This window comes from Sarcophilus harrisii, chromosome 5 (genome assembly GCF_902635505.1).
Source record: "Sarcophilus harrisii chromosome 5, mSarHar1.11, whole genome shotgun sequence".
Classification (NCBI taxonomy): Eukaryota; Metazoa; Chordata; class Mammalia; order Dasyuromorphia; family Dasyuridae; genus Sarcophilus; species Sarcophilus harrisii.
The window spans coordinates 24,532,819-24,548,459 of NC_045430.1; the positions used below are offsets into that span (position 1 = coordinate 24,532,819).

The 15,641-nt window shown below is 38.5% G+C and overlaps 1 protein-coding gene across 3 annotated transcripts in view; it reads right to left on the minus strand.

The window, feature by feature from the left end:
* The window catches only part of ANO4 (anoctamin 4), a 313,523-nt gene that overhangs the window by 64,800 nt on the left and 233,082 nt on the right, over nucleotides 1-15,641 (minus strand). For all 3 annotated transcript variants that reach the window (XM_031940726.1, XM_031940727.1, XM_031940728.1), the window contains one exon: nucleotides 1,265-1,371. In XM_031940726.1, coding sequence (XP_031796586.1) covers nucleotides 1,265-1,371 — 107 coding nt within the window. The remainder of the gene's footprint in view (nucleotides 1-1,264; nucleotides 1,372-15,641) is intronic.

Sequence of the window (15,641 nt, forward strand, 5' to 3'; positions counted from 1 at the left end):
GTCTACTATTAAAGAGAGTAGATCTGCATATTTGAAAATTACATTTCATCAAACCATTATCTTGATGCATTTTAAGTCTTTTGGTGAAGAGTTCACGAATGTTTCTTGGGAATTTTTCTAGTGAATTATGGGGGAACGATCGAGGATTCCAACACTTTATAGATAAAAAGTGATTAGGAGTCGGAGTTATGTAGCTGAAAGAACATTGGATTTCCTCTTTCTTCCTCACCACCCAATGACTTGCCCAGGGTCATATAGCTAGAAAGTATTAAGTGTCTGAGGCTGGATTTGAACCCAAGTCCTCCTGACTCCAGAGCTAGTGCGCTATCTACAATGCCATCTAGCTGCCCTTCAAGTTAATCTTTTTGAGCCTCAGATTTCCCATCTGTAAAATGAGGAGGAAGAGGAATTGTGTAAGCTCCTTTTAGTTATAATTGTATGGCTTATTAATTATGTGACTCTAGGCAAATCATAGAACCTATTATACCACTGTTTCTTCATTTGGAAATATTTCCAAAATGGAAATAATAATAATGTCATCTTCATGAAATTGTCATCATCAGCAGATGAGATGATGTATTTAAAGTACTTAGGAAATATCAAAGTGCTGATATAAATCAACTTCTGCTATCACTACAACAACCACAGCTACAACTACTAATGCTACTATTACCAACTACTACTACTAGTACTACTACAACAACTAATAATACTACTCCTTCTAGTACTACTCTTAGTACCTTCAACTGATAGTACTACTACTTCTACTACCATTACAACGACCACAATTACCAACTACAACTAGTAGTACTGCTACTACTAGTACTACTACTATAACTAATAATACGACTCCATCTAGTACTACAATTAGTACTACTTCAGCTGATACTACTACTACTATACTTCTACTATCACTACAACAGCCACAGTAGCAACTACTAGTACTACTACTACCAACAACTACTAGTAGTATTACTACAACTAGTACTACTACTACAGCTAATAATACTATTCCTTCTAGTACTACAATCATCAGTACTACTTCAATTGATACTATTACTACTGAACAGATCATTCTTCTAAGCTGGAAGATAAATGAGACATTGTCATATAAAAGAGACTAACTTGAGAGATATTACAAATCCTAAAATTATCCAGAAACGAATTCTCCCTCCTGTGAGCAGTAGACTTTGTCCATCAGCGGCATTTCCTGAGATCACCCACCAATTCCACCAGGGCTAAGTGATTCCAGCAGAGTACTTACCAATTTTGTTTTTCCCTTCTTCATATTTAATTCTTTGTAAAATGTGATGCACGATTCTACTTCTGGTGGCGTTGTTGAAGAAAGTGTCTTTGTTGTGAATGATGAAGCTACACGTACATATATAAAAACAGAAGGGTGAGGCATTAATTATAAGCAAGGGGACAAGAACCACCCCAGTTGTTGAGCTGTAACACAAGAGGAGAACCCTTAATTGGCTTGAATGCCTTTTATGTGAACTTATATGTGACTATGTAGTCTCAATCCAGTACAAGGTAAACTCTTGGAGGGCAGGAATCATTTCATTTATCTTAGCAGCCCTATCACCTAGCACAGTTTATAGCATATAGTAGAGGCTTATACATGCATACTGATTGACAGATGATCTATGCACATGTTATCCCTAATAAAAAGAAAATTTATTGGAGGACAGAACCTGCCACAATACCTGGCACAAGGTAAGCACTTAAATGTTTACTGATTAGTTGATTGCCAAAAAAGGTCAGCTCCTTGAGGGCAGGGACTAATGAAATCATTTTTGTATTTGTATGTTGGTGTTGATCACAGTCTCAAGCACATTTATCATTGTGCAATTGTTTTCAGTCTTGTCCCATTTTTGTGACCCTATTTGTGGTTTTCTTGGCAGAGATACAAGAATAGTTTGCCATTTCCTTCTCCAGCTCATTTTACAGATGGGGAAACTGAAGCAAGCAGGGTAAAGTGATTTGCCCAGGGTCACACAGCTAATAAGTGTTTGAGGCTGGATTTGAACTCAGGAAGAGGAGCGTTCCTGACTTTAGGCCCAACACTCTATCCACTGAGCCGGTCTAGTACACATCAGGTGCTTAATAAATGCTTGCTGATTGGAAGACTGATCTGAAAACAAACAAGGATTAACATAATGCAAATGCAAGCTGATCCAACACTGAAGAAATTGCCAGAGCAAAAATGCCACATTCTAGCTTGAGGTCCTTAGTATGGTCTCCCGGGCTTGAAGGGATTTCAGAGATCACCAGAACAGTCATGTACACAAGGTCACATGGTTGGGAACACAGGAACATAGGTTTAGAACTTTTACAGATCACCTAGTATTACCCTCTTATTTTGCAAACAAGGACAATGAAATCTAGATTAATTAAAGGAAAACTCCTTAAACTATGTGTTGTGACTTCATATGGGGTCATGTAACTGAATGTGGGGGGGAATGTTACAAAATTATGATTTCTTATCAGTAAATATTTGATTTGTACTCCTATTTTATATACCTATATTCCTAAGGTCATAAAAATTTCTTGAGTAGAAAGGGATTGTGGGTGGAAAAATTTTCATACTTCCTTAAAATTAAAGAGGTAGAAAATAGTAGTGTATGGATTTGGACTCAGGGCCTGTAACCTTGAATCTGGTATTTCCCTCCCACCTCATTCATCAGATTCACAATCTTGGACATTGATTTCAAATATTAGATAATATTAAAAAAATGAAATCATGCTTCATTTCTTAGCAGGAATACGAAGTTAAATCAGCCAAAAAAAAAAAAACTAATTAAAAACAATAAACTTGCCAAGGAAACTAAGAAAACATCTCTCTCAGCATCTTAGATCCAGGAACTTTTTGTTAAAAAAAAATGGAAATTTTTTTTGTTAGGGGACAAAGTTGGGAAATGTACCCTAGACTGGCTTTGGGAGGTGGAGTAGGGAACGAATTCAGACAGTTTCCTGTGTCTTTCCAAGTTTCTCCTCGAGCTCAGGAAATACGTGTTCTGTGAGAGCTGGGGACCTTCAGGACTGCTGGCGACAGCATTTCTCTGAGCCATGACTAGTGTCATAAAGTGACTTCTGAAATAACCCACAAGTCATAAAGCAAAGTCATTAAGCCCTTACAATGTTCCAGGAATCAGTGCTGGGATCTGGGGAAACACTTACAAGGAGTGAGAGCTCCAGGATTGCTGGAAGCAGCAGGGAATCTATGCTCCCTTCTCTGTCCCAGTGCATCCTCAGTGGCACTCATGTTACTGGGAAAACTCATATTAACTCATGGTGCTAAGGGAAGGGAGCAGACATGGGAGGAACATTTATGTTATAGCAACGATTCTGCAAGAGCCAACACCTCTGAAGAGCTTAAGGTCTCTGGTTAACACAATGACCAACCAAGCTCTGGAAGACCAGGGAGAAGCAACACCATCTATTTCTGGATGGACTCGGGATTCAGAATGAGGCACATGTCTCTGGACATGGCCAATTATGGGAAATTATTTTGCCTGACTGCACATTGTGATGCTTTTGTTTTCCTTTTCTTTTTTTCCCATGGGACAAGGAGGAGGAAGAAAAAAGAAACAAGCAAATGCTTGTTAATTAAAAACATAAATAATATTTAATTTAAAATACTCATTGGGTGAAAGCACTGGGAAATTACCAGGGACCACTAGGTTCATAGAAAAAGAACACTAACTGTAGCAAAAGAGGCCCTGGGTTCAAATCCTCCCTCTGCAACTTGTTACCTATGGAATATTGGGTGATCTGAGTTTCACTGGGTCTCAGTTTACTTATTGGTAAAATGGAGTTGGATTTGCTCATATCTAATGACCCTTATCAGTTGAATTCTATTAACTCCATGCCTGAGATCATGGCTCTGCTCCAGATCTCCCCATCCTGCCATTGTGGGAAAAACTCAAGTGAAAAAGGGGCTGCTTTGCTAACAGAACAGCCAATACCTCCTTGATAGATTTGTTTACCAAAGACCTGAAAAAGTCATTGTCCTGAGTAGCGTTAAATTATTCATTGATAGAAATGGTTTTAACCAGTTGAACTAATTCAAAAAGAGAAATGTTTGTGTTACAGATCAATTTCCTCTCTCTATTCTAACTAAAATAAATTATTTGCCACCAAAATAATTGGGTCTTGCTATCTGGCCTTCTGGTATACCTTGAGTACCATGGGGCCTTCCCACTTAGTCAGCAGTGGATCTCCAGTACAGAAGGTGCTTAACATTTTTGGTTAATGCTTAACATTTGCTCCCTTTAGCAAACTTGGTGAAGTCTACGATATTTCTTGCAGAGCAATGCAAATGAGTATGAATGAAGCGCCTGCTGAGTGCCAGGACAGAGGGGCAGAGACTCAAAAATGTGATAGCTCTCTTGGAAAAGCTCCTTCTGAGACCATTTCTTGGGACTGCAGGGGAAGAAGGGGAAATGCTGACATTATCTCAGATGAGATGACTTTGATTTTATGCCCTTAGCTCTTTCATCTTATATGAGACACATCATTACATTTTAATTCCAAATAAAGTGGCCATAAAAAGGAGACAACAAATGAGAGGGATGCCTTTCTGATTCACTGGGTGGGATGATACCTGAAGCCTGATAAGTGAAACTAAGCTGGAAAGACAATTTAGAGCTAAAGGCCCATTTTAAAAGCTCACTTAAACTGCTTCTCCTTCCTTCTCTCTTAATAGGGCTACAAAGAGTTGCTCTTTTTCAGGTTCACCATCATGCATTAGGCTTCACTAAACAGCAAGAATGGCCTTTGGAAACAATGATTTTTTTCTTCCTTGCACAGAAGGTTTATAGTGTGGGACACAATATAGTACAATGGGCAGAACTCTGAATTTAAGTCAGAGGATACTGGTTTGAATCTTCCCTCTGATAGAGCTTGTAGGTTCTATAACCATGGGCAGATCACTTTACTGCCTTGGGCTTCAGGGGCTTCATCTGTAAAATAAGAGGTGAATTATATGCCTTCTAATGTCCCTTCCAAGCCTAGATCTATAATCCTGGGACCTGAATTCCAACTCTGCTTCTTAGGCTCATAGTGTCATAGAGCAAACTCAAAGGAATCTGCCCTGCCCATGCATGTAGGAAAGAACAAATGGATGAAGACTGTTTATATTCCAAAATTCAACATGGATTTGCACAGACACCCAATGGATCTTATCCTATAATGTGTACGTCTGGTTTAGTCATCAGAAATGGAAACTGAGTTATTTCTAGAGTTGAATTAGAGAGGGAGAATAGGCTAGTTTTCTCTGGGGAAACTGTAAAGCTCCTTTAATAATGTCATATTTCCCTTGAAAAAGAAGCCTCATCTTTCCAATTCTATTATTTTTTTCACTGTTGCTATAGGGCAGTAAGAAATGAAAGAATATCACTGGATAGTGTTGATATGATGAGTTAATATCATACAGAGAGCAATGGGCAGCAGTTAGTGAGTGGGATCAAGATGGTTCATATCAATGAAGAACTATAAAGAGAGACTACAAAAAAGAGATGTCATCTTATGTGATAGGAAGATGGGATGTCCTAGGAGTGAATGGACAGATCCAGAGCTCCACAAGCCTCCTGATAACTTCTGGAGAAAGTGAGGGAAAGTTTGCAATGCACTGGGTGGACGCTCTGTAGCAAACTATGGAGAGAATGATGATGCACAAGTTGGGAAAGCATGGATAGGGAGTGATTCATGTCGCTAAAAGGAACTCCCGAATTGATGAGATCAGAAATCTATGAGAGGATCTACATATGATTTACAAATAACTTCCCTAGAATACTTCTGTAATTACCCTACTTTCCAGATGAAAAAACTGAGTCTCAATGAAATACAGTGACTTGGTTTATGGTTGTGAAGCTTATGTTAGAAGTCTAACTAAAAGTCTTTAAAGACTCAAAAGAGCAGTGGTCTTACTGCTGCACCCATGGGACAACATCTGACCTGGTGCTACTAAGAGGAAGGAGTAAGTTACCTACCTACTTGAGCCTTCCATGACCAGGTAGAACCCGGACACCAGGGCTTCATCTGCTGGACCATCCAGTCTCCTGAACCCAATCTTACTTCAGGGCAAAACTGGAAGCTTGATTTCCTTACCCTTTCATTGGGGAAGGAAGATATAATTGGCTATCGTGAGGTTAGCAAACTGTGTTCTCCTCCTCCTCCACTGTAAAATTAGGGATTAAGACTTAAATGTGTAACTTTGGTGAAAACTTGAAGATGGAGAAGACTTTAAGATGCAGGGCATTGACCATCAAAGGCCAAATGATACTGTCTGAAGGAATATAGAAAGCTTAAAAAAAAAGATATAAAGTATTGGGCAATCAACCAACCAACCAAATAAAATCACTAACCTTAGGTCATTTAACTCTTTGTATCATGAATGTCTAGAAGAGTCTGGGGAATACTTTCTCAGAAAAATGATTTTCAATGCATGCAATATAATATATAAGACTGCAAAGGTTATCTATTATATTGAAATAGTTACAAAATGGTAAAAATCAACAAACAAGTAAGTTCCCTGATTTAAGAATATAGGGAGATTTTCTTATCGAGGCAGAAGAAGGCAAATTTGAGAAATAAAGGCAGTTAAGAAGCTTTGTTATCTGAGAAAGGCTGCTGACGAGGGATGGAAAGTGGTAATAATAAGGGCTGACTTTTTAACAACAGTATTTGCCCAGAGTCCTTCAAACATAATAAAGAAGGCTTTAAACTGCAAAGGAAGGGAGGAAGAGAAAAATAACTGCAAATACCCATGAAGCCATAGACCCTACAGGATTCTTAACTTGGGATTTGTGAACTTCGCTTTTCTGTTATATTTGACAACTATAGTTCCATATAACTGGTTTCCTTTTAAACTTCTCTCCTTCTCCCTCCCTCCCCATTATTCTCTTTCCCTCCCTCTCTTTCTTCTCCTTCTGTGTCTCTGTCTCTCCCCTCATTCTCCCTCTTTCTCCCCCCTCCTCTCTCTTCTTCTCTCCTGTCTGTCTCTTCCTCACTCTTTCTCCCCCTTCTTTCTCCCTCTCTCCTTCTCCCTGTTCCCCCTCTCCCTCTGTGTATGTATATTTGTGTGTATGTATGTATTGTGTATATATGCATACTTAACAGGCAGCTAATTATTACATTGGATAGAGCGCTGGGATCTGAAGTGAGGGAGATCTGAGTTTAAGTCTGCCCTCTGACACTTCCTAGCTGTGTGATCCTGGGCAAGTCACTTAACTCTGTTTGTCTCAGTTTCCTCATCTGTAAAGTATATGCTGGAGAAGAAAATGGCAAACCACTGTAGTATCTCTGCCAAGAAAACCTCTGAAAGAGATCATGAAGAGCCAGACGTGACTAAAAATGACTAAACAACAAGTTTTATTTTATGTATTTAAAAATGTCATTCTGAGAAACGTTTCATAAGCTTTGCCAGACTGCCTAAGGGCTCCATGACATAGAAAATGTTTAGAATTGCTGCCATAGAGAGTAGTTCCAAAAGAATTACAATTATAGCACTGAAAGCATCCAGGAACTCAAATGTGAGAAAATCCAATAAGGAACTATCAATAAAAACTATGACCCCAGAAATCCAATCACAAACTTACAAAGAAGATGTTATAGAAAAGGAAAAACACCAAAGAAATAGTCAGCATTTATATAGCACTTTAAAATATGACATTTTCACAAGTTTGTAATATAGGTGCTATTGTTACGCTTGTTTTACAGGTGAAGGAACGGAGGTAGGCAGCAGTAAAATGACTTGGCCAGGCTCACACAGTTAGTAGGCCTTCTATCCTTGCACTCTGTCAAATATGATTCATATCTAGAAGATGTCTCTTGAAGGATGTACCTTATTTAAACTGAATAGGATTCATCAAAGGTGTTGGTAAAAAGGCATAAATTAAAGTTTATGTACTCTTATCATTCAGGTATTTCAGTCATGTCCCTCTCTGTGGAACCCCATTTGGGGTTTTCTTGGCAGAGATACTGGAGTGATTTGCCATTTTCTTCTCTAGCTTGTTTGACAGATACAGAAACTGAGGCACATAAGGTTGTGACTTGCCCAGGATCACACAGCTAGGAAGTCTCTGAGGCTGGATTTGGATCCTGAATAGTCTTCCTGACTCCAGCCTGGCATTATCTATTGTGTCCCTCCATATATATATATACATAAATACATTTATGTATGTGTGTATATATATATATATATATGCACATATATATATGTATGTGTGTGTGAGTACAGATTAAATATTTGAGCTTAATCACTTAAATTTAAGTTTTAATCATTTTAAACTGCACTAAGACTTTTTGGACCTCCTGTACTAAGCTGATATACTCAAATGTAAAAACCCAGGAATCAGAGAAAGGAAGTATGGGCAAAGATGGATGGAAATTAAAAAAATAAGTGCTCTAGTCATCAGGGCATGTCCTAGGCTAGAGGAGTCAAACTCACTGCCCATTGGCCACACAGAGCCTGTAAAAGTCTCTAACATTGTCCTGAACCAGATTACGATGTATTTGGGAAATGTTTAATAAAATAAATAAGAATACAATAAATCTAATGGTATTTTGTGGCTTTCAAGGTCGATATGAAGCCACAGGGATCTGGTTCTGTATGAGTTTGACACCCGTGCATAGCTACCTTGAACAAAACAATGAGATAAGAGTTTGGGAAGCAAAGGGTCACGATCATGGCCAGGAGCCATGGTAAAGTTAAGGGCAAGGGGACTTCAGTGAGCCATATTTCTTTAGAGACCTGCTGAAAAGCAGAACAGTTAATGACTTCTTGACTTACACTGGTGATCATTTCAAGTTTCAAAAGGCAGTAGGAAGAAAGCAAGGTACTAATATTAAAGATCTGGTTCTCAGCAAAATGGAGGAATGGATTGTGGGAGCAGAAATAATGGTTACTTGGGAACTGTTCTGCCTTGGAAAGTGTGATGGAGAAGGAGAAGAGCTGGGTCTCATCAACACACACCAGATTTTAAGAGAACAGATTTTAAAAGTTAGGCTGTCATGGATTAACCTAAGGGTTAGGAGATGGAAAAACTCCAGTTAATAATGAAATTCAGTGTTGCAAAATTACAAAGAACAAACTTGGTATAACGAAGAGATGTGAGAATATCTTTCGCCCACGCTTCTGTAGAGATGAGGTGTTCACAGGTGTCAGTGCATATAATATCAGATTTACATTTTCTTCAACATACTGATTGATTTTGCTGAATTTTTGTCTCTTTTTCCTTTTTAAAAATCTTTAATATAAGGGAAGGCACTCAAAGAGGGGAAAAAAGAAGGATCTGAGAGGAAATCAAGATGACATAAACCAAAAATATCATTAAATATAATTTTTAAATGAATGAAATTCAAAAGACACAAAGAGAAATAATTCCAATGAGAAATAAAGGGGAAAGTCACCTAAAGAGATAATAAGGATGCAAGGAAAACTCACAATCAATTTAGTTGTTTTATTTTTTGGTGGGGATGGGGCACAAGGCAATTTGGGTTAAGTGATTTGCCCAGGTTCACACAGTTAGGAGGTGTTAAGTGTCTAACTTAACTGGATTTGAACTCAGGTCTTCCTGGCTCCAGACCCAGTGATCTATCCACTGGGCTGTCTAGCTGCCCCCAATCAATTAGATTTTAAAACATAAGTACGGAAGATGGAAATGAGGCTAGACAAAAGAGAAGAAATATAAAATTATGGCAGGTACTCTGAGAACAGTGTCAGAAAAGTTGATTCTGAACAGAAATTCTGGGGACAACAATAGTTTGTTTTCTGTTTTTAATTAAGCTACAGGAGCAAAGAAGAGGAATACCAAAGATGGCCTTGGAATACTAACTGGGATGATAATAGATGACAGAGAGAAGGCAGATAGGGTTCCATTCCTTGTCATTTCTATTTTTTCTACCAAGGAGAATGATTTCTAGACTGGGAAGTAAAGAACAAAAATAGCTAGAAGGGAGATGACAACCAAGATAAGCAAGAAGCAGTTAGATGCTCTTCCTATATTCAGCTCAGAAGGCTAGGTGAACTTACACACTGGGGGTGGAATTCCTAACTTGGCATCCACAAACTTAATATATATATATATATATATATATATATTTTACTATCTATATTCCAATATAATTGGCTTCCTTTGTTTTTATTAGAGTGAAAATACGTGAACTACACTCAGTTCCCATGGTGTATCTCTGGGTGTATGTGGCTCTCTTCATCACTGAACAATTGGAACTGGCTTGAATCATCTCACTGTTGAAGAGAGTTCATCAGAATTGATCATTGTATAATTTTGCTGTTGCCGTGTACAATGATCTCCTGGTCCTGCTCATTTCATTCAGCATCAGTTCATGTAAGTCTCTCCAGGCCTCTCTGAAATCATCCTCCTGATTGTTTCTTACAGAACAATAATATTCCATAACATTCATTTACCACAGTTTATTCAGCCACTCTCCAATTGATGGGCATCCACTTGGTTTCCAGTTTCTAGCCACTACAAAAGGCTGTAATTGGCTTCCTTTGTAATACTATATATTTTATTTTATGTATTTAAAACATTTTCCAGAGATGAGTCCAGAGGCTTTGTCAGACTACCTAACAGGGCCAGGAATGACACATAAGAGATTAAGAACTCTTTCTTCAGGCTAGTGAGATGGCTGGCAGATGTGACAGCTGATGTTTAGGATGGTGTGGAGAACAGGACTGGAAAAGGGTAAATATATCATCTCCCAATCTCTCTCCCAGTCTTAAAGGAAATGAACAGAGGCTGTATAGATTATTGGCCAGTGAGCTTGCCCATAAGGTCCACCAAAAATCGGGATGATTAATTAATATCTAGAAAAGAAAGCAATGTTCACAAAGAACCAACATGCCCTCATCAACCATAGTTAATATCTAACCTAAATTCCTTCTCAAAAATTGTTTCTAAACTAATAGGTCATTTAATTTAAGCAAAACATTTGGCAAAATCTCTCATGCTATTCTCATGGATAAGATGGATTGGTAGAAGTAGACATTAATGCAGATGAATGGCTTTAGAACTGGTTAAATGGACAGATTCAAAGATAATGCTGGCAAATATTTATGTGGAGCATTGTAAAATGCTTTACAAATATTATCTCATTCAAAGCAACCTAGGAGTTAGGTACTATCTTTATCTCCATTTTGCAAATGAAAAACTTAGACAAATAGAGATGACTTGCCTAGGATTATGTAGCTAATATACCTGAGGTAAGATTTGAACTCAAGTAGTCTTGACTTTTTTCAGGTCCAGCACCCTGAACACCGCCACCCTGCTGTCTCACATGAGTTTAACGGTTTGATGTCATTTTGGAGGATCTCCAGGGGAGGCCCCCAGAGACCTGTGGTTATCCCTTTACCATTTAACATGTTTATAAGAGATTTGGGTGAAGGAATAGATGCTGTGCTTATCAAATTTGCAGATGACACAGAATCGGGAGAGAAAGTAAAAAAAGTTGGATGACAGCCATGGTCCCAAAAGCCATTGCAAGGCTAGAACTTTGAGCTAAATCGATTAAGATTATAATATGAGAATGATGGATGAACATGAAGACTCAGATTCAATAAAATAAAGCCCACAGGTATAATATATGGGCTTCATAGCAACTCACCTAAAAACAGATGATCTATGGTTGTTAGCAGACTGCAAGCTAAGCTGTAATAACGAAAGGTAGCATTTATAAAGGCAGCAAGGATAGAGTTCCAGGCTGGGAGTCAGGGATATCTGGGTTCAAGTATGGCTGAGTGATCCTGAGGAAGTCATTTAACCTTGCCTACCTCAGTTTCCTCATCTGTAAAATGAACTAGAGAAGGAAATGGCAAGAAAGACCCAAATAGGGTCATGGAGAATCACAACTGAAATGACTGAACAACAATAGTGCAATATAATAGCCCCTAAATCTCATGCAATCTTAGATTAGAATAAATTAAAAGGGCTAGGGAGGTGATGGCCTTATTGTCCCCAGCCCTGGACACACCTATGGTGTTATTTTCAGTTCTGGATAATATTTCAGCAAAAACCTCGTTGAAGTGGAGGGTGTCCAAAGGCAGACAACAAAGATGAGAAAAGCCTTCAAGATTATATAATTTGGGGAGCAGCTGAAGGAACTGGGCATGTTTAACCTGGGAAAAACACCAGGACACAGGCAGTAGGGACCCATCCTGCTGCCATTGAAGCTCTTGAAAAGCTGACTGTCTGTTGTGAATGACCCTAAAGGATTGAAGTTGAAGACTTAGAACTTTAAGATTCCAAGTCAAAAGGAATCTAAGAGATTTATCTAATCCAGCCTCAGAGAGCAGGGAGTGATTAAAGTCTGCAACAATCAGATTGCAATATTTCACTATGAACCATTCTTGCCTAAGAAAGAGCCTTATACAAGGAGAGAGAAATGAAAGAGCAGGAGTTACTAATTTTCTTTGAAACCACAGAGTTAAAAGGCCCATCAAAATCTCCAAAAATATTTATGATTATGATGCCAACAAAGAAAGTTGTTGGGGGGGACAGATAGGTCAAATTAATGGCAGACATTAAAATTCTCTTTTCTAATGGCTAAATTTAGTTTGAACACAAGGATGGGTATTTAAAAGGCACAGGACAGAACTGGTCCCCAACTGTACATGTAACCAAGCCTTGCAAGCATCAAAATGAAGGTTAATTGCTTTGACAAGAATATTTTAGGTAACTTATTTAATGAGACTTTTAACTAGAGATTTCATTTTTAACAGGGAGAAACAAAGGTGACACAACCAACTGTCATTTAAATAATGGCCCTGGAAATAATGAAAACCCAAGGAAGAACAAAGCACCCAATTAATTTTAATCTTTCCCTCCAAATGTATGACAAACCCTACATGGAGAGTTTTCTGGGTTTTAGTTCCCATCGTGCATAAACTTCCCACTCGGGGTTTCTCTTAAATACATTTGTTAGCAGGAGAAGGAAGAGGAGAAGGTACAAGCAGACTGACAAGTGATGTAACAGGTAACATGCAAATATCCAGTAGTCTAGCAAAGGTAATTTGTCATGCTATATTCCTTTGCGGAAGATGACAAGTTATTTAAATTGCATCTAACAAGAAGCATCTTGGCAGGTGTGAAAACAGACAGATAAATCATTTATTAAGTGTTTTCTCCACACCAGGCACTGGGCTAAGTGCTGGGAATACAAATATAAATTGTAACACAGTCCCTGCTCTCAAGAAGTTTATATTCCTCTTTTTTTTCAGTTCACAAACTCATCTTCTAATGAAAAAAGATAATACCCAGGACAGCATAAAGGTGGGAAGGTAAGAAGGCTGGTGAACAGGGGGATAAGTACACAACCTGCTATCTACAAGCTTGGCTTTGGATCCTGGGTAATACTAGCCTTAGGACCATGGGTCCCATAATTTAATTGCTCAGAGCCTTGTTTTTTTCATCTGAAAATAGGGTTAATGGTACTTGTACTACTACTTCATGGGGCTGGGATGAAGAAAGTACGACAGTCATAAATGGAAAAGCCTCGTGGTCCAGTGGAAAGAGCCCTAGAAGAAGACCTGAATTTAAACAAAACAGAAGAAAATCATTTCACTAACTCGGGCAATATCTGTGAAACGAGGGAGCCGGAGTCAGACCAACTCTGCATTCCGTGCTAACTCGAGACCTGTGTAAGGTCTGATGCTCTTTTGGGCTCTAGGCCAGCTCCAAATCTAGGACCCCTGTTAACTCCAAACTCAACAGTTTCTGATCGGTTCTCCTTATATTCCAGAGTAGAACCTTAACTTTGTTGGGGGGGGGGGGGAAGAAAGACAGAATGCATCTATTTAAGTCTAGGAATTGGTTGTTCTCTAATTCTCTGCTTTTGATAATTCATTTAAAAGGGATGATCAAATGAAGGGGAAAAAACATCTCAGATTCTATTGGGAGTCTGGGTATAGTCTGCAGATCATACCAAATGAAGGAGACATCAAAGTGTCTGTCCAAATACTGGACTAGGAATTAGGACAACCTGAGAGCAGATCCTACTTCAGATAATGACTACGTGACAATTACTACAATGCCTATGTGCTCCCTGGTGAATTAAGGACTCAGTGAATCCCTAACTCAGTTTTCTCAACTGTAAAGTGGGGCTAATAATAGCAATGCAAGGGCTGCTGCAAGGATCAAATAGAATAACATGTATAGTGCTTTGTGAACCTTAACATGCTTTATAAATGATATGATGATAATATAGAGTACACTAGCCTTGGAATCAGGAAGATAGATGTTTAAATACTACTAGTACTTAGCACCTAGCATGGTGTCTAGCATATAAAAGGAGTATAATGAGTAGTGTTTGATTAATAACCAACTGTATAACTCCTGAGCAAGTGACTTACCCTCTCTCTCTTTCAGGCAGTTCTCTAGGAGTTATTTACTCAACATTAGATGGGCTGAGATTTATTTTAATAAAGGGAGTGTGTATAAAAGTGCTTCTTCATACAGACAAAATCTCCAGTCTTTTGCCTGTAACTTAGGTTAAGTTTTAGCAGCAGATGGGACCAGAACAGTGGCTATTTCACTTTGAAGACAGATTGTGATGAAAGAAGCAGTCTTGAAATCCATTAGAGTAGATTTTAATAAACCCATCTGTCTAGAAACATGTTTACCTGCTCAGCAATTCCCAAAGTGTTGGACTCATTTAACAACATCAGAGTAATCCTGAATCTTGATGTCTTGAGCAAATAAGGACTAAGAGTAAGTGCTGACTTTCATATTTTATATTTTTTTATTTTATACTTTCATTCAAAGCCTAACTTATCCAGAAACTAAGAAAGTGCAAGGTTCAATGAAGAAAAAGATCCTAGAATGGAAAAAAAAAACTGGGTTCTAATCCCATGTCTTCCTCATGATCTTGGGCAAATCCCTTACATTCTCTGAACCTGAGTTACCTCATCTAAAAATGAGAATAAAAGAATGTTTATTTTCTACATAATAGGATCATTATAAGGATTGAATGGGTCATGAATAGAAAGTCCAGCCTCCTTTTCCTCCTCTTTTCTTTCCCCCTCATTACTGCTTCATGTCCCACCTATCTATCCATCATCCATCCATCCGAGCAGGCCATCTTGCTTTCAACCATGCTGATTGCCATTCTGAACCAGCATCCTATGCACTGGACCTTCAGAATCCAGGTTTCCCCTTCCTGGGAGAAATGGATGGATTTAGCTCTGACATTCCTTTCTGAGGGCCGACCTGGTGAGGAGTACAACTTGCCTAGTGTCTAACTAATTGGGTCCCACCTCGGAAGACTGCTTGTGTCTTATCTAATCATTAAGTCAGGCCATTTGGGTATCTCTCTTGCCATTGTATATCACTCTATTTCCTTACTTTTCAACTCTTGCTTTGGGCTAAGTAATGGCACTGTTGATTTTAGAACAAGTATGTGCCTAATTGACTATCCTATAGATTAAATAATTATTCCTGTGATTCTCCAGACCAAAATTCTCCTTCCCAGCCTAATTCCTAAGCGTGTTGTCTCTTTTTATTATAACATACACACCTTGAGGGCAGGGAATGACAGAGCCCAGCACTTATCAAAGTGTCTGGCACATAATAAGTTCTTTTTCATTCATTTGTTATTAGTTTGGAACTATACGGACC